General features: G+C 38.5%; 1 protein-coding gene across 1 annotated transcript in view; it reads right to left on the minus strand.

The window, feature by feature from the left end:
- ELP3 (elongator acetyltransferase complex subunit 3) overlaps positions 1-24700 on the minus strand; it is a 150462-nt gene extending 125762 nt beyond the window's left edge. The window contains exons 1-6 of the mRNA XM_070734881.1: positions 24398-24700; positions 13710-13809; positions 10155-10293; positions 7034-7104; positions 5786-5849; positions 1442-1510 (exon numbers count right to left, since the gene is read on the minus strand). Of these exons, the coding sequence (XP_070590982.1) occupies positions 1442-1510; positions 5786-5849; positions 7034-7104; positions 10155-10293; positions 13710-13809; positions 24398-24416 (462 nt within the window). The 5' untranslated portion in view covers positions 24417-24700. The remainder of the gene's footprint in view (positions 1-1441; positions 1511-5785; positions 5850-7033; positions 7105-10154; positions 10294-13709; positions 13810-24397) is intronic.
- Positions 24701-25635: the final 935 nt, after the last annotated feature.

Consider the following 25635-nt stretch of genomic DNA (forward strand, 5'->3'; position numbering starts at 1 on the left):
GAGTGATCTGCAGAGAGTAAGAGCCCTGCAGATCATCATTCAAGAAGTTGGTGTTAACTTATGAAGACCAAGCAGTAATAGTCATATTAGTGGCATCTCTTTCATTCTTGAAGAGTTTGTAATCTTCCCAATGAAAAAGGTTCAAGTTTAGTGGAAGTTTATAAGCTAGCCCTGATCTTTAGACAAATAAACGGCCATCCTGCTACAGCCATGCTTTGCCAAATGCCAGTTCACCATAGGAAATGGGGGAAAAGAATTAGAGGGGCGGTAGAAGGGAGGCTGGGATAAAGGGGAATCGAAACTACTGGTTGTGCCATGTGACAGCTGCTCATATTTCCATGTTCATGCAATGGCATGTGATGCCATCCAGCCTGCCAAGCCAGAGACTGTTACAAATCAATTTGTTTGAATGCAATTGGAAAGTAGTAGTAGTAGTAGTAGTAGTAGTAGTAGTAGTAGTAGTAGTTGTTGTTATTATTATTATTATTATTATCATTATGTCAATACAACACAGCAAACGAGATCACTATGCTGGATTTCGTATTTCATCACCAGTCGGGCGCTTCCCAAGCACCTAGGACTGCCTGATGTAGCGGCGAATTATGTTTGCCGATCCCAGTAAAGCGGCCTTTCGCAATTGACAGATGGAGATTTTGTCAATTCCGATGGTTTTCAAATATCCGCTGAGATCCTTTGGTACTGCGCCCAGCGTGCCAAGTACCACTGGGACCACCTTCACTGGCTTATGCCAGAGTCGTTGCAGCTCGATTTTTAGATCTTCGTATTTCACTAATTTCTCTAGCTGCTTCTCCTCAATTCTGCTGTCCCCAGGGATTGCGATGTCAATGATCCATACTTTCTTTTTCTCCACAATCAGGATCTCTGGTGTGTTATGCTTCAGAATTCGGTCAGTCTGAAGTCTGAAGTCCCACAGTAGTTTTGCTTGCTCATTTTCGACCACTTTTTCGGGCTTATGATCCCACCAGTTCTTTGCCACTGGTAAATGGTAGTAGTAGTAGTAGTAGTAGTAGTAGTAGTAGTAGTAGTTGTTGTTATTATTATTATTATTATTATTATTATTATTATTATTATTAGATTTGTATGCCGCCCCTCTCCGAAGAGATAACTAGGGGAAAGGTGGGGAGAAGAGAAAGGTTTCCTAGATGTTTTGGGAGCCAAGCTTCATATCCAGCTTTGCCTTACTGTAACCATTTGGCATTCAGCATATTTTCCTTTTGATTCAGTTTTCATTTTTACTCATGCGTTTCCTACGTGAAAGAATATTTTGCCAATCGGTTAATCTCCTGAATGCTAAATTGGTTTAAATAAATAAGATCATGGACAGAGCCGCAGACTAAGCTTCACATTTACCTACAAAGAACTAAACTGATTTATTTTTATCCCACCATCATCACATTCTTCCACCATAACAAATCCTTACTTGTTCAACTCGGTGTCTGGTCTGGAGATAAGGATCATATCTGGCACGTATGGCTCTCATAGATGTTGGCTGCAAGAAATCAAAACAATATTCCTTAGGAAACAACTAGCAAGGTCGGGCGATAGGAAAAGCAAGTAGGATGCTTGGCTGCATAGCTAGAGTTATAACAAGCAGGGAGAGGGAGATTGTGATCCCGCTATATAGAACGCTGGTGAGACCACATTTGGAATACTGTGTTCAGTTCTGGAGACCTCACCTACAAAAGATATTGACAAAATTGAATGGGCCCAAAGACGGGCTACAAGAATGGTGGAATGTCTTAAGCATAAAACGTATCAGGAAAGACTCAATGAACTCAATCTGTATAGTCTGGAGGACAGAAGGAAAAGGGGGGACACAATCTGAAGTTAGTTGGGGGAAAGATCAAAAGCAACACGAGAAAATATTATTTTACTGAAAGAGTAGTAGATCCTTGGACCAAACTTCCAGCAGACGTGGTTGGTAAATCTACAGTAACTGAATTTAAACATGCATGGGATAAACATATTTCCATCCTAAGATAAAATACAAAAAATAGTATAAGGGCAGACTAGATGGATCATGAGGTCTTTTTCTGCCGTCAGTCTTCTATGTCTCTATCTTAAAGCATCTGTAATTCAAACCCCTCTCACTCCAGGGACAAATGATCAAGCTCAAATTATCTTATAGAACTTCAGATCAATTATGTAAGGATTTAACTATATGCAGAAAATTCTAATGCTGGGACAGGTGGAAGGAAAAAGAAGACAACAACCATTAGCAAATTGGATGGACTCAGTCATAGTGGTGAATGGTACTCTGTGAAAGACTTTTACCTTAAAGTCAGATTAAGTTTAAACTCTTAGGTTAAAGTCAGATTGGGCAGATTGAGAAAATCTATGTCTTTGTTAGTAGTCGATACTGACTTGATGGCAAATAATACATCAAATCCAAATTCCTAACTGTACTGTCAAATTGTATTTTTGCTAGATCAGGAGTATATAGCTTTTACTGGACTGAGGATCACTCAGTCTTGCTCAAAAATGGTGCTCATCTTATTAAAAAAAGTTAACAGGTTCAGTACATAGACTAAAATGTAGGTAATGTAACTGTAAATGACATGCTGCAAATGAGATGATCATTCTTCTATTTAATAATTAATTCTATCATTGAATTTGACACTTTTAAGTAGCAATGTCCAGAGCACTCGTCCCAAAACAACCTGGTAGCCTGTACAATCCCCTTAATCAGTCCTTAAGTACTTAGCTAGCAGCTGTGAAGAAACGTCACAGCCCTTCCTCTTCCACGAAGTGAAACACACACACTTTGCTCTGCTTTGGTTTCAAAGTCGTGAAAAATCAACAAAGTCCGGAAACAGCAAGGCACAGTCCTGAAGAACAACGATCAGATAATCTTCCACAACGGCCAAACCAATACGCTGCTATTTATATCAGCAGCTCTAATTACTGGAGCTCCACCCAAACACAGGTGGCCTCTCATTATCTCCTGTAATATTGCTTCAATTGGTCTCTTCGATGCATAATTCTGCGCATGCGTGGGTCTAACACTTCTTCATCCGAATCATAGAAACATAGAAACATAGAAGACTGACGGCAGAAAAAGACCTCATGGTCCATCTAGTCTGCCCTTATACTATTTCCTGTATTTTATCTTACAATGGATATATGTTTATCCCAGGCATGTTTAAATTCGGTTACTGTGGATTTACCAACCACGTCTGCTGGAAGTTTGTTCCAAGGATCTACTACTCTTTCAGTAAAATAATATTTTCTCATGTTGCCTTTGATCTTTCCCCCAACTAACTTCAGATTGTGTCCCCTTGTTCTTGTGTTCACTTTCCTATTAAAAACACTTCCCTCCTGAACCCTATTTAACCCTTTAACATATTTAAATGTTTCGATCATGTCCCCCCTTTTCCTTCTGTCTTCCAGACTATACAGATTGAGTTCATTAAGTCTTTCCTGATACGTTTTATGCTTAAGACCTTCCACCATTCTTGTAGCCCGTCTTTGGACCCGTTCAATTTTGTCAATATCTTTTTGTAGGTGAGGTCTCCAGAACTGAACACAGTACTCCAAATGTGGTCTCACCAGCGCTCTATATAAGGGGATCACAATCTCCCTCTTCCTGCTTGTTATACCTCTAGCTATGCAGCCAAGCATCCTACTTGCCTTTCCTACCGCCCGACCACACTGCTCACCCATTTTGAGACTGTCAGAAATCACTACCCCTAAATCCTTCTCTTCTGAAGTTTTTGCTAACACAGAACTGCCAATGCAATACTCAGATTGAGGATTCCTTTTCCCCAAGTGCATTATTTTACATTTGGAAACATTAAACTGCAGTTTCCATTGCTTTGACCATTTATCTAGTAACGCTAAATCATTTACCATATTACAGACCCCTCCAGGAATATCAACCCTATTGCACACTTTAGAGTCATCGGCAAATAGGCAAACCTTCCCTACCAAACCTTCCCCTATGTCACTCACAAACATATTAAAAAGAATAGGACCCAGAACAGACCCTTGTGGCACACCGCTTGTAACCTGTCTCTGCTCAGAATACTCGCCATTAACAATAACTCTCTGATGTCTATGCTTCAGCCAGCTTGAAATCCACTGAACTATCCAGGGATTAAGTCCAATCTTCACTAATTTATCTATCAGCTCTTTATGTGGAACCGTATCAAAGACTTTGCTGAAGTCCAGATAGGCAATATCCACGGCACCACCTTGATCCAAAACCTTTGTGACATAGTCAAAGAACTCAATGAGATTAGTCTGACACGATTTGCCTTCAGTAAAGCCATGCTGATTTGGGTCCAATAAGTTATTGTTTTTTAGATGCTGATTTATCCTCTTTTTGAGTAGAGTCTCCATCATTTTAACTACAACTGATGTCAAGCTAACTGGCCTGTAGTTACCAGCTTCTTCTCTACTGCCCTTCTTGTGGATAGGCACAACACTGGCTATTCTCCAATCCTCAGGGACATCTCCTGTTAACAGGGATTGGTTAAACAAATCAGTAAGGGGGGTAGCAATGACAGATCTGAGTTCTTTAAGAACTCTGGGGTGGGTGCCATCTGGACCCATTGCCTTATTTATCTTTAATCTTTCAAGTTCTTCTAAGACATCGGCTTCTAAGATCACTGGAGCTGAATCCGTACAGCTGGAAGCAATGCTATATCCCTCTATAGTATTATTTTTTAATGTGTCTTTTGAGAAAACTGAACAGAAGTAGCTATTGAAATGGTCAGCGATCTCCTTATTCCCATCAATGCAAGTATTATTCCCGGTACTAAGCTTTGTGATGCTGCAGTTTTTCTTCTTCCTATCACTAATATATCTGAAGAAGGTTTTATCCCCCTTCTTTACAGATTTTGCTATTTCTTCCTCTTTTGAAGCTTTAGCAGCATATATTATCTGTTTCGCCTCCTTCTGTCTCATTTTATACACCTATCAGCTATACTTCCAGACTCTTTATACCTCCTATAGACAGCCTTTTTTTCATTGACTATAGCCCTTACATCATTGCTAAACCATAGCGGTTTCTTCTTCCTTTTACCTTTAGTTACTTGCTTTACATAAAGTCTTGTGGCTTTTAAGATGGCCTTTTTTAATACAGTCCACTGGGTGCTTGCTCCTGCCAATTTATTCCTCCCCTTTAATTCATTATTTAAATATTCCCCCACTGCATTAAAATTTGTTTTTCTGAAATCCAATACTTTGGTTGCAGTATAGGATTGCTCACAATCAGAATCGACTGAAGATAATGGAGATTGGCTTCCTGGACTATGTGCCAAGCCCCCCTCTTCCAAGTCACCCCCACCTTCCTCTTCGTCCGAGGAAACTGCACTACCTGACTCTGTCGGCAACAAAACAGGCCCATGACATGTTGATGTTTCTCCTGCATCCACCTCCACATTCCCTGGGGCAGGAGCTGGGCCAGAGCCAACCACAACACTCAATATCAACATATTTTCTTTAAAATTGCTTCTAGTTCATACACGAGACTTTAGCAAAGAGCCAGACTGAGTCAGCTATCAATTTAATAAAAAGCTAAATGTCTTTTGAAAAACAGAGACCATTCTTAGTGGCAATGTTACTTGAAAATGAAGGGAGATGTAATGGAACAGTTTTGGAGACACAGCTTGGAAAAGTCTTAATATATTACTTCACAAATGTACTTTAGTTCTTCAACTTAGGTCCTCCATATGCATTGTCTGTCCCTAATATTTCTGTTATTTTGGTTTATAGTATTTTCCCCCCTGAAATAGGATCAATGGGGCCATGAGAGCAGTACCTCATATCCAGTGTAAGATTGTGTTGAATATTCAAAGTCTGAATCAGGCCCTCCAGGACAGTATCTGCATTTTCAAGGAAAAAATATTAAAATCATAGCTACAGGTTAATTATACAATTAAAAACAGGGGTTAGCAACCCATAAACTGTGTACATTTAAAGGAATAGCAGATGTTTGAAGGCAAAAGAATTGTTTCAATTAACTTTCAAAGTGATCCCTGTAGAAAGCAGGCTACTGGCCTAAATAGATCCAACCCCTAGGATGCTGTGCCAGAAAAGGAATTCAATTTAGGGTACTGATCAATTCCAAGACAGAAGAAAGAACATGAAACAGAAACCTTCCAGTTCAAAGAATGGTTTGGGACCTTACTACAAAAACCAGACCCAACATTGCTTTCTGAAAAGCAAACTTGATAATCAGTGTTGCTAGAAAAATCTATGGTTGTATTATGCTACAGCAGTGTTTCCCAACCTTGGCAACTTGAAGATATTTGGACTTCAACTCCCAGAATTCCCCAGCCAGCAAATGCATGCGTTATCTTCAAGTTGCCAAGGTTGGGAAACACTGTGCTACAGAATTATGTAGTTATTTTGGCACTGGTTCAGTGTGTTATTTGCAACAGCCATTGTAGTTATAAACCATAATTAGTTAGTTAGTTAGTTAGTTAGTTAGTTAGTTAGTTAGTTAGTTAGTTAGTTAGTTATTAGAAAAGCCATTGTTTAATATAATGTGCAAACAAAATCTATGGGTAAATTGTTCCCTACTCCACAAATTATGGTTGAAGTCCTAGGCCTATATTACTTAAAAACAAATCATCACTTGAGCATATTTACCACCAAAAAAAAAGCACTGAATTATAGTTACTCGGTATTTTTATTTTCTAAAAGATGGCTGGAGTTCCTTCAGGTTTATAAATTGACATGCAAATAATGTTATATTTAGGCTACATCTTCTTTTTAGCATACTCTTATTACACTATCAAATGTCAAATTCAGCCATTTGTCTGAAAAAACTTTTTGCACCTATCGGTATATCATAAAGAACAGATACCATAATTATATAAAAATAATAAATGTATGCAAACCTCATCTTAGATGAGTCTAAAGAAAGAACATAGCCTCTCTATTATTTAAAAACATGTTTACAATTATTAGGAATTTATTTTTAGATGAAGCTGAATATTTTAATGCATTCCTATATGTTTTGGCTGGGTGTTTAAGATATTCTCACGTTATTAGGCATACTCACACACATATATTTCCTGTGAAATTAATATGTGGACATCTGTGTGGTTTGCACATTACTGCCACAACAGCAATCTGAAAGAAAGGAGTGTTGCAGAGAAGTTATTAAATATCTAGTCTTTTTGTATACAGCTAATACATCAATCCACAATGAAGGAAGGGTTAAAACAATTTTCTGTTCAGATGTTCTGTTCAGAATATCCTGAAGCTATTCTCTAATCACTAAAGTCAAAGTGGCGCAGTCGGTAGAGTGCAGTACTGCAGGCCACTAAAGCTGACTGCTAGATCTGCAGGTCAGTGGTTCAAATCTCATCACCTGCTCAAAGTTGATTCAGCTTTCCATCCTTCCGAGATGGGTAAAATGAGGACCCGGATTGTGGGGGCAATATACTGGCTCTGTTAAAAAGTGCTATTGCTAACATGCTGTTAAGCCCTTTGTTAAAAGGGCATTATAAATATATTATATATTATATTATAGGTTGTGACCTATAAAGCCCTTCATGGCATCAGACCAGATTATCTCCGAGACCGCCTTCTGCCGCACGAATCTCAGCGACCGATTAGGTCCCACAGAGTTGGCCTTCTCCAGGTCCCGTCGACTAAACAATGTCGTTTGGTGGGTCCCAGGGGAAGAGCCTTCTCTGTGGCGGCCCCGACCCTCTGGAACCAGCTCCCCCCTGAGATTAGAACTGCCCCCACCCTCCTTGCCTTTCGTAAACTCCTTAAAACCCACCTATGTCGCCAGGCATGGGGGAATTGAGACACCTCCCCCGGGCCTATGCAATTCAGTTTTTTGTAATGTTTTTAAATTATTAGATTTGTCTTCAACTGTCCTATTGTTGTTGTGAGCCGCCCCGAGTCTATGGAGAGGGGCAGCATACAAATGTAATAAAAAAATAAAATAAAATAAAATAAATAATTATTATTGTGAGCCGCCCCGAGTCTTCGGAGAAGGGCAGCATACAAATCTAATAAATTATTATCATTATATTATTATTATTATTATTATTATTATTATTATTATTATTATTATTATTATTATTATAACTTTTCCTGAAAATCACAAAAGGAAGCTGTAACTACAATTTTACAAGCATTGTTTTTCAAAGTGTATCTATCATGTTAGACCAGGTGTTCAAACTCAAGGTCTGGAGGCTAAATCTGGCCTGAAGGATGTTTTAAATCTGGCATGAAGGGCCACCATGGAAACAGCAAAGGACCAGCCCACAGTGCCTCTGCCAATCAAAACAGTGCTTAAGAGGGCCAAATGCAGTCCTCTATAGCTATGTTTTTGCTGGCAGAGGGTTGTAGGAGGCTGTTGCAATCAAAACAGAGCTTGGGAGCCCTTTTTCTCTGGACCACATCCAGGGATCACCAGATGATGTCGTCATTAAGTGAGACAGGAGGCAAGCATCATCTTCTGGGGAAGGCAATCCTCCTGGACAAGGCCTTGCAACTCTTTTTATTGTCATCCATTATCCATCAAGTTACATCTCATTGGGTATTGGAGAATACAGAATCTTATTGGCTAGTTCAATGCATGGGTGGGCCTCATGATTGCTTCATGGGCGATTCGTGTTATTCACTGCCTACGTGCAGCTTTTGGGGTAACTCTTCTCTCCAAGGTTGATCAAGGAGGAAGTCTGTCTTTTTAGAAAAGGTGGTTTTCTGGATTGTCACGTCTGGTGCCTACAGAATATCACGTCCTTATTTTATTTATTTATTAAATTTGTATGCCGCCCCTCTCCGTAGACTCGGGGCGGCTCACAACAGTAATAGAAAAAAACAATGTACAATACAAATCTAATAATTAAAACTAAAAAACCCATAATTTTAAAAACATGCACACAACATACCATACATAAACAGTAGAGGCCTGGGGAAGTTATCTCAGTTCCCCCATGCATGACGGCACCGGTGGGTTTAAAGGAGTTTACGAAAGGCAAGGAGGGTGGGGGCAATTCTAATCTCAGGGGGGAGCTAGTTCCAGAGGGCCGGGGCCGCCACAGAGAAGGCTCTTTCCCTGGGACCCGCCAAACGACATTGTTTAGTCGACAGGACCCGGAGAAGGCCAACTCTGTGGGACCTAATCGGTCGCTGGGATTCATGCGGCAGAAGGCAGTCCCTGAGATAATCTGGTCCGGTGCCATGAAGGGCTTTATAGGTCATAACCAACACTTTGAATTGTGACCGGAAATTGATCGGCAACCTGTTGTGGTTCCGTCTGAGGCCCCTCCGGGAACGGCTGACCTTCTGTCGGTTTCCAGCTCAGAGGGAGAGGCTGAGGAACAGGAGGTGCAGACAGACGAGGAGGAGGAATCCCAGGCTGAAGAAGAGGGAGGACAGCCAGAGTCCCACCAGGGGGAGCTCTCCCCAGCAAGCAGCCTGGATTCCTTAGAGGAAAGTGCACAAGCCATAATTGATCTGCGACAACGAAGAGCTACTCAGAGACGGAATCAATTGGCTAAATACTTTCAGCATTAAAGTGGCAACAGCTGGGTTTGGGTGTGGTGCTCTTGGGAAAGGCTAAAAGGCAGACCCACCCTTCCTGGCTTGTGGAGTTTTATCTTTGAGAGTCGTGGGACCTGACTGTGAACTTTGGCGTCTTGGAATCCTGGTTTGTGCCTTTGACTATTGAAACCTTGGGGGGGGGGGTGCCAGCAAGAAGCTTGCTGTATTGTCTGGACATCAGGACCCTGCTGTACCGTATTATATCCTGTCTGTTGGGAAGAACAGGTTTTCCTCTGTGCTTATTTTTTCCAGTTATAAAATACTTTTGGCTTTTACCAGAGTGTCTGGCTGTTTTTTCCAGTTGGTGTTGAGGTCTGGGGGAACCCAGACAGAACACAACCAATGCAGACTGCGGAGTGTTGGTGTAACATGGGCATACCTGGGGAAGCCCATGATTGCTCTCGCAGCTGCATTCTGCACGATCTGAAGTTTCCGAACTTGTCTTATCATGGTTTGCCAGTGATGGACTTGACAGTATTCTGTCTCCACACAGAGCGCTTGGGCCACCCCAGGCACCCCCGACACGAGTGACATCGAGCTGGCCACGCCCACCCTGACCCCCACAAGGTCATTGACTCTGGGACCCTGTGCATGAAAAACAAACAAAGACTTACCCCACTAGCAGTTCGGATGGGTTTTGCTTTCAACTTAGGAACCAAGACTTTGCGGTACTGTGGGGGAACAGCAGCAATGATGTCAACCAGGCGTGGCTGTGCTGAAAGGCCATACTTGGCAGCTGTCCTTGTTTTAATCCTAAAATTGAAATCCATTCTACTTAGAGGCTATATAATAGGGAGAGGCAATCAGACGATTTGGCTTTCGATTCACATCAATATTTAAACTTGCCTTGGCAAGGAATTCTTAATGCTATGGTCCATAATAACCAAAGAGCTTCAGGTTGCTTCTATGTGCCTTTCTTCAATACATATGTCTTACTTCTTACATTGGCATATACTACAATAGGTACAAAAAGCCAGCTACTAATAGGAGACAAGAGCTCCAGCCTTATATCCTTGCTTTTGGATTTATGTCTTATGATTTTGTTTTCAAGTAATTTTTACTGAATTTTATACATGAAAAAAGTACAAATACAACATATAAACAAACATCAACACAAATATAAATCTGAGTATTTTTCAAGTAAGTTAACATCCAACTTTTTCCTTCTTATCCGTATACTATAAGATTATATATCTATACATATATTCTAATTTCATACACATTTTCATTGTATATCAGTTTTCCTTTTTCCTATTCATTTGTACCACAATGTCCAGATATCATAATATGTCTTATGATTTTATTCTCTCTCTGACCCTATTCAGTATCTACATAAAGCCACTGGGTGAGGCTATTGGCAAGGAGTTAGATATCAGTTATTGCACTTATTTAATCGTTGGGCTGGCCAAATGATGTTCTTAGCTTCTATCTCAACTTCTTAGGTTCTTTGATGGAGAGGAACAGATTTAAGCTCAACCTAGCAAGACTGAGTGGCTAGGGATTTCGGGACTGCCTAGTTCTGAAAGTCTATTTTTTTAAAAAAATAAATTTTATTAATTTTTAATAAGAAGAACAGATACACACTAAAGACAGTGCAGATGCATGCTCCCACCACCCAACATCATTCATTCATTCATTCGTTAAATATAAAATGGGTGATTACAAAGGAGATGGCAGTATTAGTAATAAGGAGTGATATGGGTGAATTCAGAGAAATTAAGGAAACAGCTAGAGAAAGTGCCCAAGTGTTTGTTTGTTTGTTTGTTTGTTTTGTTTGTTTATTGATTGATTGGATTGGATTGATTTGATTTGTATGCCGCCCCTCTCCGAAGACTCGGGGTGGCTAACATCAGTATAAAAAGATAATGTACACAAATCTAATATTAAAAACAATCTAAAAAACCCCAATTTAAAGAACCACTCATACATACAAGCATACCATGTATAAATTCTATAAGCCTAGGGGGAAGGGAAATTTCAATTTTCCTCCATGCCTGACGACAGAGGTGGGTTTTAAGGAGCATGCGAAAGGCAAGGAGGGTGGGGGCAACTCTGATATCTGGGGGGAGCTGGTTCCAGAGGGTCGAGGCTGCCACAGAGAAGGCTCTTCTCCTGGGTCCTGCCAAACGACATTGCTTAGTCGACGGGACCCGGAGAAGGCCAACTCTGTGGGACCTAACCGGTCGCTGGGATTCGTACAGCAGAAGTAATAGTAATAGTCTTAGGTTGGAAGTGATGCAACAAAATGAACAATACAAAATTGGTACCGGTACATGGTGGAACACATTCAGTTTGAAATTATGGATACAAAACTGATTAATGAAAATAAAGTGAAAAAACTGATGGGAAGATGGGATAGGGTTAGAGGTTTTATGGTTAGTAGAATTTGAGACTGGGTTATAAAGAATAAACTGGAATCACTCTATAATTTGTAAACATGGTAACGTTCTTGGTTTAAAATAATATAAATCAGTACAACCTCATTTGGTGGAGGGATCTGAAAGTCTATTTTTGATTCTGGATGGGGTGGCATTGCTCTGTGAGGTTAACTCAGAAGCTATAGTCTAGAATACAGTGGCACAAATACTAATGTGTATACCTCACTATATGCCTATACAGTGATCCCCCGCTCGTTGCGAGGGTTCCGTTCCAGGACCCCCCGCAACGAGCGGGTTTTCGCGAAGTAGCGCTGCGGAAGTAAAAACACCATCTGCGCATGTGCAGATGGTGTTTTTACTTCCGCAGCGCTAGCGAGGAGCCGAAGATTGGGGGCGGCGCGGCTGTTTTAAAACATCGCCGCCGGCATGGGGGGCTTGCCAGCACCCCCCGGACCCCCAACCCGGGTTTGGGGGGCTGCTAGGAAGCCCCCCATGCCGGCGGCGACGTTTTAAAACAGCCGCGCCGCCCCCAATCTTCGGCTCCTCGCTAGCGGGCAGGCAGGCGGCGGACAAGCCGTTCGCTGGCGCCGCTCACTCGCGCTTCCCAGCTGAGTCCTGAAGCGAATTCGCTTCAGGACTCAGGTGGAAAGCGGCGAGAATGAACGGCGTGGGCGCGGGACGCGCGAGCGGGCGGCGGACAAGCCGTTTGCTAGCGCTCGCTCTCGCCGCTTTCCAGCTGAGTCCTGAAGCGAATTCGCTTCAGGACTCAGGTGGGAAGAGGCGAGAATGAACGGCGTGGGCGCGGGACGTGCGAGCGGGCGGCGGACAAGCCGTTCGCTAGCGCTCGCTCTCGCCGCTTTCCAGCTGAGTCCTGAAGCGAATTCGCTTCAGGACTCAGGTGGGAAGCGGCGAGAATGAACGGCGTGGGCGAGCGAAGGGCGGGCGGCAGCGAGGAGTTTGCGTGGGCGGTGGGGAAACTCCTTGCTGATGCCCGCCGCTCGCCCTCCCGCCAGCAAGAGGGGGAAGACCCAGGGAAGCCGCCCAGCAGCTGATTTGCCGGGCGCCATCTACGCATGCGTGCCCATAGAAAAAAAGGGCACGCATGCGCAGATGGTGTTTTGACTTCCGGGTTCAAAAATCGCAAATTACCCTGTTCGCAATGGTCGGGGACGCAATAACCGGGAGATCACTGTACATCTATTTTGGTTGTCAGTGGGTTTTTTGGTCAACTGAAGGTGTTGGTGGTCTGTAGAACAGCCTATTTCCATCTTTTGCTATTCACTAAAATCTGATACCTTAGCATTTGACCAGAGTCTCTCCAATCAAATGTTGTTTGCTACATTAAGCTCTCTACAACTTCAGATACATAGAAACGTAGAGGATTGACGGCAGAAAAAGACCACATGGTCCATCTAGTCTGCCCTTATACTATTTCCTGTATTTTATCTAAGGATGGATATATGTTTATCCCAGGCATGCTTAAATTCAGTTACTGTGGAATTACCGACCATGTCTGCTGGAAGTTTGTTCCAAGCATGTACTACTCTTTCAGTAAAATATTTTCTCACATTGCTTCTTATCTTTCCCCCAACTAACCTCAGATTGGTCCCCCTTGTTCTTGTGTTCACTTTTCTATTATAAACACTTCCCTCCTGAACCTTATTTAACCCTTTAACATATTTAAATGTTTTGATACAAATTATACAAACCTTTTCCCTTTCCCATAAAAAAGTGGGGAAGGCGGAAACAATAAAATGTTGGAGAGCAAAGAAGAAACAGAAGGCAACTCACTTGTTTAGGTTCACATCTTTGCCCTCGTCATGGGCGTCAATGAGTTGTTTGATGACATCAGCTATAGTCATCATCATGAGCTCTGCTCGGCTGAGATCGCCTAAAATAGAAGCAAAAGGTTATTGAAAGGGAGCCTGTGCAAAAGTGATTTCTCACACCCAAATGTAAACTGACTTGTGCTCTCTCAGACAGAATAGCCTTTCTCTTCTCTCAAAGCCTAAAGCTTATTCACCTGAGTCATAGAACACAAGTGCCTTCATTACTAATCAATGTGGCGTCTGCATTGCTCTGCAGTAGATGATATGTGAGAGTTGAGGAAATGCTGCCCTCGGGTAGTACATACAGCAGAAGATGAAGTGAAAACTATTAGGTCTCCCTTAGTTAACTTTCCTCAAGGATATTTGAAGACTCCAAGAAGGAAGGTAATAAAAGTGTTCTTGGAGGAACTACACTACTTAAAAAAAATAAAGGGAACACTTAAACAACACAATGTAACTCCACAACAGATTTAAACTTAATATTAACCGCTCCAAACTTGACTGTAAAAAATATGACTTCAGTAATCGAATTGTCGAAGCGTGGAACTCATTAGCGGACTCCATAGTGTCACCCCCAAACCCCCAACACTTTACTCTTAGATTATCTACAGTTGACCTATCCAGATTCCTAAGAGGTCAGTAAGGGGCGAGTACAAGTGCACTAGAGTGCCTTCCGTCCCCTGTCCTATGGCTCTCCTATATCTCCTATACCTTTCTTCTATTTCTATATCTCTTTGAGTCTCATCCGCAAATAACAGCCGAGACTAATCCTTCCCATTTTCATTGTTTCCATCTTGCAAGTGAATTTTGGAATCTATAAAACATTTTTTCTACCTTATGCTTTAATAAAAGAACTTAAACTGGAAATGACTATTTAGAAGATTTTAATGCTTAAAAGAAATTAGTAATGATGAGTAAAATTTCTTTTTTATAGTCTGCTAAAAACATTGTGTTCCGGGCTGACATTTCAACAGCGGAGGAATATACCTTTGTTGCCTTATTTTTTTTTCATCCTGTTGTCTCTGCAACATAATAACATCATATAACAACTTGAAAACAAAAGGGAAATAGAAGGAACTGATACCTTTCCTTTGGATTAACCTAGCTGGATTACTTGCTGATTGCCTTTGGATTACTTTGGATTACTTGCTGATTGCCTTTTTCTTGGGATTATTTTTTTTTGAGAACCTTTTCACATCTGCCTGGTTATATGAACTTCTGACTTCTAACCTGACTCCATTTTGAGATCTACTTTTTTTGCCTTTGTCTTGAATTTGGAAAAGAACATAGACTCCATTTTAATTACAAGAAAATTATTAATTTGACTTTCTTTTTGAGACCTGCAACTGGGATTAAGTATAACTGTATCTTCTGACATTTGGATTCACATTCTTCATTTATTTAGTATAATTTCTTGATTTATAAGAAGACTATAACTATATATATTGTGTTTTCTTTTTGATTAATTAATCCTTTTTTGATTCCCTTCTGATTTTCCTTCTTTTTACACCTATCTGTAAAAGAAGTTTGAATTGAAGACTATGCACTGTTAGCAAACCTTGGTTTCCTGCTCTATTCCAATTATTTGAATTGAAATATTCCCCCCTTCTCTCTCCTTTTTTCTCCCTCCTTTTACTGCTTTATTAAGTCTCTTTTCTCTTCCTTTTTTTTTCTTTACCTCCTTAGAATCTCCCTTTTTAAAATAGTTATTATTCTTTCTTTGCTGTTATTTACTCTGTCTTCTTATTAGACCATTTATTTTTAACTTTTATTTGTTTCTTATTCCTAAAAGTTTTACATTTGTTTTCTGTGTTATTATATTTTTAAATTTTTAAATTTCCAAAATAATAATAACAATAATAATAATAATAATAACATATATTGGATTTTGAATTTTGAATTTTCTTGACAACTGAATAGTTATAATTTAAGGGTAACTGTTAATAAAACAGATTGAATAGATTTGGAATTTATAGAAATTTTCTCCCTTTCACTACATATAAATTTAGATTGATTTAAATTAATTTGAATTTTAAACTGTGGATTCAAAATTGATAATGTCAACTTCTTCAACTGTTGTTAAAACGGTCAAAAAACAAACCACTGCAACAATCTCTTCTCCACAAGTGTCGCCGCGTCCTTCCCCGACGCACCAGGCGTCAGCTATGTCTTCCAAGGATAAAGAAAAAGACAAAACAATGCAGTCCAACTTTGCAACACTACAAGAAACTTTAAACAACATGCAGGACTTTATGTTTAAATCTCAAGAAAATGCTACCCAGCAAAGAGAGGCTATAAAAGAGGATGCAACACAACAAAGAGAAGCTATAAAAGCAGACTTGACAGAATTTAAAAAGGAGATGGCCCAATTGAAAGTTGATATGGCCGAGGTGAAAGACCAGATAAAGGTGATTCAACAAACACTACAAGAAAGCGATGATTGAGTGAAAAAGGTTGAAGAGAAATCCGACAAAAATGCAAAAAGAATAGATTATCTTGAAGGGAGAGCTGATGCAAGACATAGAAGACATGATGAATCAATCATCCAGCTGGAGATGCAACGTGCTTCGTATGGACTACGATTTCAGAACATGAAAGAGGAAAAAGATGAAGATTTAAAAATGACTATGGCGGAAACTATTGGAGGAATACTCCAGGAGGATCCTGCTGCGCTAGTGAAAGAAATTGATGAAGTTTACAGAACTTCGAATAGTTACATCCGTCGCCACAACCTCCCAAGAGAGATTCACATCAAATTTACCAGGAAAACTTTGCGAGATGACATACTCCACTGGGCAAGAAACTCCAAACTCCAACATCAAGGAGTGGAAATAAAAATATTAAAACAAGCTCCAAGAAGTGTCAGAGAGAGCAGAAGAGATTACCATTTTCTTACCAGAATTTTGATCAAAGAAAATATAACCTATCGTTGGTTAATCCCACAAGGTCTTTCTCTGACATGGCGCTCTACAAGATACAAGCTGGAAAATGTAGAACAAGCTAGGTATTTCTTTGAAAATAGTGGCATCAGCCACATGGACTTTTCAGATAAGCAACAAGAGGCTCAACAACAATCAGCACAACACCAACCAGAGGAGAAATTAGCAATCCAACAAGAAGAACTTTTGGGGGCCACTGCTCAGGCAATAGAGCAGGACCAAGGTGCTAGAAGAGTTCAACCCCAGCGAGAAACCAAAAAACCTACTAAATGACAACAACTAAAGATCTAAAGATCTTTTCGGTAAATGTTAATGGACTTAATGAACCAAGGAAAAGGAAACAAATCTTTTCCAAAATCAGAAGTCAAAATGCTCAAATTGCAATATTACAAGAAGTACATATTAAAAAAGATAACCAAAAATTATTGTTGAATCCTAAAATTGGAAAAATGTATGCTGCATTAGCAGATCAAAAAAAAGAGGTGTGGTGATGTATGTAGAGAATTCTATAAATTCCAAACAAATATACAAGGATAATGATGGTAGAATATTGATTGTACAAGTTGATATTGAACCTAGACCTATAGTGGTTGTTTCTATTTACGCTCCCAATGAAGACCAAATGACATTTTATAAAAATTTACATCAAATAATAATAGATTTAGCAATTGAGAATGTATTAATAATAGGTGATTTTAATGCTATTGTGAATAGGCAACTAGACCATTCGGGGGGGGGGAGTAATAATAAAAGGAAAAAAACAAAAAGAAATCTACTACCTAGTACTTTCCAAAAAATGAAAACAGAATTACTGTTAAATGATATATGGAGGGAAAGACATCCCCATAAAAGACAATTTACGTTTTACTCTAATCCCCACAAAATCTGGACAAGAATAGACATGGTATGGACACCAAAAATGGTTGCAGAACAAATAAGGGAAGTAGAGATAGATGTTAATACATGGGCCGACCACAACCCAATAGTGGTTTATATAAGAACGAATAATAAACAGAATACTTGGCGGATGAATAGAAATATATTAAACGATAAGAAATATAAGGATTGGATCGAAAAGGAATTAAAAATATTTCTTGAAATTAATAAAACTCCAGACACCACTCCACAGAATTTATGGGACACACTCAAAGCTTATATAAGAGGGTTAACAATATCCTATATAGCAAAATACAATAAGGAAAATAAATTAAAGTATGTACAATTAATAAATGAATTAAAACAACTGGAATTTGCATCGCAGCAACACACCAAGAACAGAGATTTTAAAACAGAAATAAATGTAATTAAACATAAAATTAGAATTATAGAACAAAATCAAATAACTGAAAAAATTAAAAGAGCAAAACAACATTATTTTGAACATGCAAATAAACCAGGCAGATGGTTAGCATATAAACTTAGAAAGCAGAGTCAATCCAAATTGATAAAAAAATTAGAAGATAAAGATGGTACAATAAAATACGATATAGAAGGAAAGGCAGATATTGTCTATAATTTTTATAAAGATCTTTATGCCAAAGACAATGTTAGTGAAGATGAAGTTTTTAATTACTTACAGGCTTCAAAATTACCACAAATAACAGAAGACCAACAGACTATGTTGGATGGACCAATAACAATGGAAGAACTCCTAACTATAATTAAAAAACAGAAAAACAATAAGGCCACTGGTCCGGATGCTATACCGGCAGAATGGTACAAGATAGAAAACGAAATAGTAAGAAATCATATGTTAGAAACTTTTAATTTATGTAGACTTGAGGGTAAAATTCCAAAATCTTGGTCAGAATCGTTGACAACTTTAATACACAAATCCGGCACTGACCCAGTAAAAATCAAAAATTATAGACCTATATCTTTATTAAATGTGGATTATAAAATATTTATTGCCATTTATGCAGATAGACTTAAAAGAATTATAAATGGAATAATACACCAAGACCAAAATGGATTTCTACCAGGGCGACAAATTAAAAACAATCTTAGAACTGTAATAAACACATTAGAATATTATGAACAACATTCAGATAAGACAGCATCTTTAATGTTTTTAGATGCTCAAAAGGCCTTTGACAACGTCAACTGGACATTTATAAAAATGCAATTAAACAAAATGAGATTTGGCCCAAAATTTGTTAACTTAATAGATACTATATATTCAAAACAAACGACTAAGATAATATTAAATAATAACCAATTACAAACACTTGATATAAATAAGGGAGTTCGTCAAGGATGTCCTATATCACCATTGCTATTTATTATGACACTTGAAACTTTATTAATTAAAATAAGAGCGGATTCTGAAATAAAAGGTTTAACTACAGGAGGCGAAACTTACAAACTCCAAGCTTTTGCAGATGACTTAACGTTTATAATTGAAGAACCGATAACAACAGTTCCTTCGTTATTGCAAACTATTGAACAATACGGAAAGGTAGCAGGTTTAAAGATAAATAAAAGCAAAACTTCTTTTTTAACTAAAAATATGAATAAAATACAAGAAACTAAATTAGAAAATATTTCTGGAATAAAAACCGTAAAGAAAGTAAAATATTTAGGAATAAATTTAACAGCGAAAACAATAACATTAAAAAATGATAACTACATAAAATTATTATCAGAAATTAAAAAAGATTTAGAAACGTGGAATAGCCTGAAAATATCATTTTTAGGAAGAATTGCTACAATCAAGATGAATATTTTGCCTAAGGTTTTATTTCTTTTTCAGGTAATTCCAATAAATCCAGGGGGAACTTTTTTTAGAACTTTGACAAATTTAGTTAAAAAATTTATATGGCAAGGGAAAAAAGCAAGGATAAAAATAAACTGTTTAGAAGACATTAAAGAAAGAGGAGGATTTGGTCTTCCAAACTGGAAATTATATTACCAGGCCGCCGCCTTAACATGGATTAAAGATTGGATAACCTTAGAGAATAAAAGAATATTAAATCTAGAAGGACATGATCTCATGTTGGGTTGGCATGCATTTATATGGTATGACAGGGAAAAAAATCACTCATATTTTAAAAGACACACATTAAGGAAGTATTTATTAGAGGTTTGGAAAGACATAAAGAAAAATCACTTCTTAAGTGTTCCAGAATGGATAGCCCCCCTAGAAGCAATAACACATCCAAAGTCTATAAAAGACACGAAAATATTTTATAGATATAAAGAACTATTAAATGATCAGATGAAGTTAAAACCTAGGAATAAATTACAAGAAGAAGGAATAATAATAGACTGGTGGCATTATGCCCAGATTCGATCCAGATACCAGAAGGATAAAACTCTTTACATTTTTAATAAAAGTAAGAATTTGCTAAGTAATTTAATTATCACCAATTCAGTAAAAATGATAGGGAAACTATATAAATTTCTTATCGCTCACAAAAATATAGAGTTGACTTTAAAAGATACTATGATAAGATGGTGCAGAAATATAGGCAAGGAAATAGACATAGATACTTGGGAAAAAGTTTGGATTAATAATTGGAAAATGACCAAGTCAGTTTCATTAAAAGAAAACCAAATTAAAATGTTTTATAGATGGCACCTCCCACCAAACAGGATAGCAAAAATGTTTCCTAAAACATCCCCACTATGTTGGAAATGCAAGAAAGATATAGGAACTTATTACCATCAATGGTGGACATGTGGTAAAGCTAAAATTTATTGGAAGATGATTGAGAAGATATTAAAAGAAATATTAAAGCATGATATAGATAACACCCCGGAATTTTACTTATTAGGAATTACCAATCAGACTTATAAGAAAGAAACTCTTTATTTAATCATACACATATTAACTGCGGCTAGAATAATATACGCGCAAAACTGCAAGGGGGAGGAAATCCCCAAAAAAGAAGAAGTTATAGCTAAAATATTAGATTGCGCTGAAATGGATATGATGACAAGACGATTAAACGATCAAGAAGACACTAAATTTTATGAAACATGGAATAATGTATATAGATGGTTAGATAAGAAAAAATAAGAGATAGATCTGTTTTTATTTAGGTAATAACAATATTAATATTAGTTCAAATGTATTTGTTGATGATTTTGATATAATAGTTTACTCACAAGCAACATATTAAGAATTTTGTTTTATATATGTTTAGTAACTGAGATTTGTCTAAATGTTTGATTAGATGAATATATTACACATAAACAACATATTAAGAATTTTTACTTATACCGTACTAACATTGCATTTAAGATTTGAAAATTTTTTACTAGACTTTTTAACATTTAACAAATGTTTGATTATGTATTCTTTTTTCTATTTGAATGTATACTTTCAAAAGAAGCGGGGAAATACATCCCCATTTTATGTTTAATGTTTGTATGTCTGTATGTCTATTTTATGAAAAACAATAAAAATATTTTTTTTAAAAAAAAATAACCTTCATCATGTATTTTACTATGTGCATATATATATATACCCACTAAAACCCTCATTGTGTATTGGACAAAATAAATAAATAAATAAATAAATAAATAAATAAATAAAAAATAAATAAATAAATAAATAAAATAAAACTTCTGTGAAATCAAACTGTCCACTTAGAAAGCAACACTGGTTGACAATCAATTTCACATGCTGTTGTGCACATTCAACTTTGTACAGAACAAAGTATTCAATGAGAATATTTCATTCATTCAGATCTAGGATGTGTTATTTGAGTGTTCCCTTTATTTTTTTGAGCAGTACAGTATATATTTTCCCTAAAAGTTTATTCTTTTCTAAGGAACAATAATTCACACAGAATAGTCATGGACTGGAGGATATGGCAACTAATTAAACACCTAGCCTATGGGAAAACCATACCCCAAAAGCCTTTATTAATGTTTATCAAACCAAACTGACATATTGAGTGGGTACCATGGGGTTCATGGACCCTATACTTTTCAATACTTTCAGTAATGCTTTGGAGGAGAAGATGCAGAAAATGCATATGAAATCTGAGATGGGATAATACCTAAAAGACTGAAAGGATTGAAAGAAGACTTGTATTTTAGAGAAGTGGACCAATAGTTACAGAATTAAGTTTAACAGAGGCAAGTTCTTCCCTTAGGAGGGAAAAAAAATCAAATGCCCAGATAGCAAAGGTGATATTTGTCCTATCAGGCCAACGGATTATTATAAACTAAACCAACAATGTCATTGGGCTGCAAATAAAATATAAATGCAATTTCAAGCAGCATCAACATAATAGAAGTATAATTTCCAAATGACAGAATGTAGCCATACCATTTTGCTTTGGTCAGATCCTACCATCAATAATACTGTGTTTGGAACACACAGTATGGATTAAGGCAAAGTGGAACAGATTAGAGAAATGTAAGAATGATCTGAAGATTAGAAATCAAGTAAAAAGAGAGTCAGTTTAGCATAATGGTTAAGGCAGTAGGCAGAAATCAAGAGACTATGAGTTATAATCCTATCTTCGGCCCAAAGTCAGTGGAGTGACAGCGAGCCAGTCACTCTCTTTCAGCCCTAAGAAGCAGGGAATGGCAATCCACTTTTGAAAATCCCGCCCTAAAAAACTGCAGGAATTTGTCCAAACCAAAAATCAAACTGACCTGAAAGGGACACACACACACAAATTATGAAGAGACAGAAGGAACTGGGAATAAATCTTGAGTAAAGAAACCTCCATCTTAACAGGATATATTAGCATTGTTAAACACCTGAAAAGGATCCAACAGATTCTCTACTGCCCCAGAGAGCAGGATATGAGATCCTAGGTTTAAATTACAGGAGGGCAGATTGTTGATTGAGTGTGGTGATTTCCCCTACAGTGGATGTGTTCCGGTGAAAAATAGACAGTTCTCTCCTTGGGATTATTATTATTATTATTATTACTATTATTACTATTATTATGATGTCAAACATGTACAAGATAGCAGGTATTACTATAAACATAAACATTAGCAAAGTAGATACAGGTAAATTTGAACAATAAGACAGTAAGACAGAGATGGTAGGCACAATGGTGCACTTATGAACACTCCTTAAAGACCTCTTAGTAATGGGGTGAAGTCAACTGTAGATAATCTAAGGCAGTGGTTCCCAATGTAGGGCCCATGCTCAATGGAGGGGGGGATTTCATTTTTAATGGGGGCAGTTGGAACCTTGTTTAAACCTAGCTAATGGCCTTTTAGGCTTCCTCTGTGTGAGTAGTTCAATTTTTGAATAAGAATTATATGTCATGGGGCGGGGGAGGCCTCAGGATTTTAGAGATGCTTAGGTGGAGCACGGCCAAAAAAAGTTTGGGAACCACTGGTCTAAGGTTAAAGGTTTCGGGAAGAAACCAGAGAGTCAGGTAGTGTGTTCCAGGGATTAATCACTCTGTTGTTGAAGTTGTATATTCTGCAGTCGAGTTTGGAGAAGTTTACAATAAATTTGATTCAATTGTGTGCTCGTTTATTGTTGCTGTTGAAGCTAAAGCAATCATTGACAGGTAGAACACTGTGGTAAATGACTTTGTGAAGTACATGTAGGTCAGATCGAAGGTGACAAAGTTCTAGGCTATCTTTGGATGCTGAAGTCGTATTTTCTGCAGTCGAGTTTGGAGTGGTTTACATTAAAGATCAGCAGATTTAAATCCGATCTGATTTATATGTAGTTCATAAAATGATATACCAAAATGTCCTTCCTGTCAACGACTACTTCACCTTCAACCACAGCAATACATGAGCACGTAATAGATTCAAGCTAAATGTAAACTGCTCTAAGCTCGACTGCAGAAAATACAACTTCAGCAATAGAGTGATCAATGCCTGAAATGCACTACCTGACTGTGTGGATTCTTCCCCCAACCCCAAAATCTTTAACCTTAGATTGTCTACAGTCGACCTCTTCCCATTTCTAAGGGGTCTGTAAGGGATGTGCATAAGCACGCCATAATGACTACTGTCCCTGTCCTACTGTTCGTATTGTCTTCTTTTATCGTTAGTTTTGTTTACTTATGTTAGGTTTATACAAACTACTACTATCCTGTACATGTTTGACAGATGTCAAACATGTTTGAGTCCTCGGAGAGGGGCAGCATACAAATCCAATTAATTAATTAATGAAATAAATACTTAAATACATACATACATAAATAAAATAAATAAATAAATTAGCAAAGTAGGTACAGGTAAATGTGGACAATAGGACAGGGACGGTAGGCATGATGGTGCACTTATACACGCCTATTAGGAATGGGGTTAGGTCGATTGTAGAAAGTCTAAGATTAAAGTTTTGGGGGTTTGGGGAAGAAACCCCACAGCCAGGTAGTGTATTGCATGCACTGATCACCCTGTTGCTGAAGTAGTATTTTCTGCAGTCGAGTTTGGAGCGGTTTACATTAAAGATGAGCAGATTAACCTGGATTCCTAGGCTGAACAGAGGGAACCCTTCAAGTCTCTGAACACTCAACAAGCCTTTTCAGGTTGAAATCACTCCTTTTTGTGCTGATGATGCGGATCATATTTAAAAGCCATTTCAATCGCAACTTTCTATATGGGTGCACACGAGACTTGTCTTATCTTGGGGCTTCCAGCTGTGTAGTGGGACTACATTTCCCAGAATACCCAAACAGCGCGGCTCCACACCCGATCCAATGCCTCCGGAGAGCATCTATATTAGGAGGCTTCAGAACAATGGTCCCTTCTTGTCCCGTTCCCTTTCTACCTTTCTTTTTCTGCCTCATGGCGAAGGTCCCCCTGGCGACAAACGAAACGATTTCTCAAGCCCTCCCCGCCCCGTTTCTTCTCGCCGGCCGTCGAGCAGGCGCTTCTGTTATGCCGCTCTAGGCAAATCTCTCTTTTTTTCTTCTTCTTCTTCTTCTTCACGACAGTGCTGCAAAAAAAAGGAGGAAATACCGAGTAGGAACCAGAAGGCCGTTTTTTTTCTCTAAGCGACAATGTCAGAGTCGAGCAGGAAGAAAAGGGATTGGGTAGAGCGCGAGAGGTACCGCCTTTTCCGCTGTAGCCTGAGCCAAGACGCCTATTGATGCCTTATCTCAGGAGTGGCCCTTTTATGATTTGTGGACTTTAACTCCCAGAATTCTGAGTGGCTCAGGAAGTCCACAAGTCCACAAGTCATAAAAGGGCCCTCATTTCCCCATCTCTTCCTTAACGTATGCTACGTACTGCAAAATCCGGAGGCCGGATGGCAGGAGGAAGCTGAAAGTTGTAGTTTTGCTGCCATCTAGGAATTTTAAGTGTTTCTGCAGCTCTGATCTTGTATCTCTTCAGGTCGAATTAAGCACGCAGAGAACCACCTAATGAACCTAAATCAGCCCTCCTGCCTTCAAAGAGATTAACTCGTACGGTCACAGGTGATTGCTTTTTTTTCCCCCAGCAAGGCCTTCGGTTCGCTACTTTTAGTAGACAGGATTTGCTGTCACAAGAAGTTGCATATTTTATTTAATCATTATTTACTAAACACTGACAATGTTTGGAGTTCTCATAATAATTGGTCACCACAATGCAAAAAGGATGTTGAGACTCTAGAAAGAATGCAGAGAAGATCAGCAAAGATGATTAGGGGACTGGAGGCTAAAACATGTAGAACGGTTGCAAGAACTGGGCATGGCTAGTTTAATGAAAAGAAGGACCAGAGGAGACATGATAGCAGGGTTCCAATATCTCAGGGGTTGCCACAAAGAAGAAGGAGTCGACCTATTCTCCAAAGCACCTGAGGGTAGAACAAGAAGCAATGGGTGGCAACTAAACGAAGAGAGAAGTAACTTAGAACTAAGGAGAAATTTCCTGATAGTTAGAACAACCAGTGGAACAGCTTGTCTCCAGAAGTTGTGAATGCTCCAACACTGGAAGTTTTTAAGAAGGTGCAAAATAAAAAAATAAACCAGCAGTTTCGTGTTTTTAATGGTTAATTGTATAAATATTATAAATCATCCAGGGTCT

This window comes from Erythrolamprus reginae, chromosome 1, assembly GCF_031021105.1.
Source record: "Erythrolamprus reginae isolate rEryReg1 chromosome 1, rEryReg1.hap1, whole genome shotgun sequence".
NCBI classification, from domain to species: Eukaryota; Metazoa; Chordata; class Lepidosauria; order Squamata; family Dipsadidae; genus Erythrolamprus; species Erythrolamprus reginae.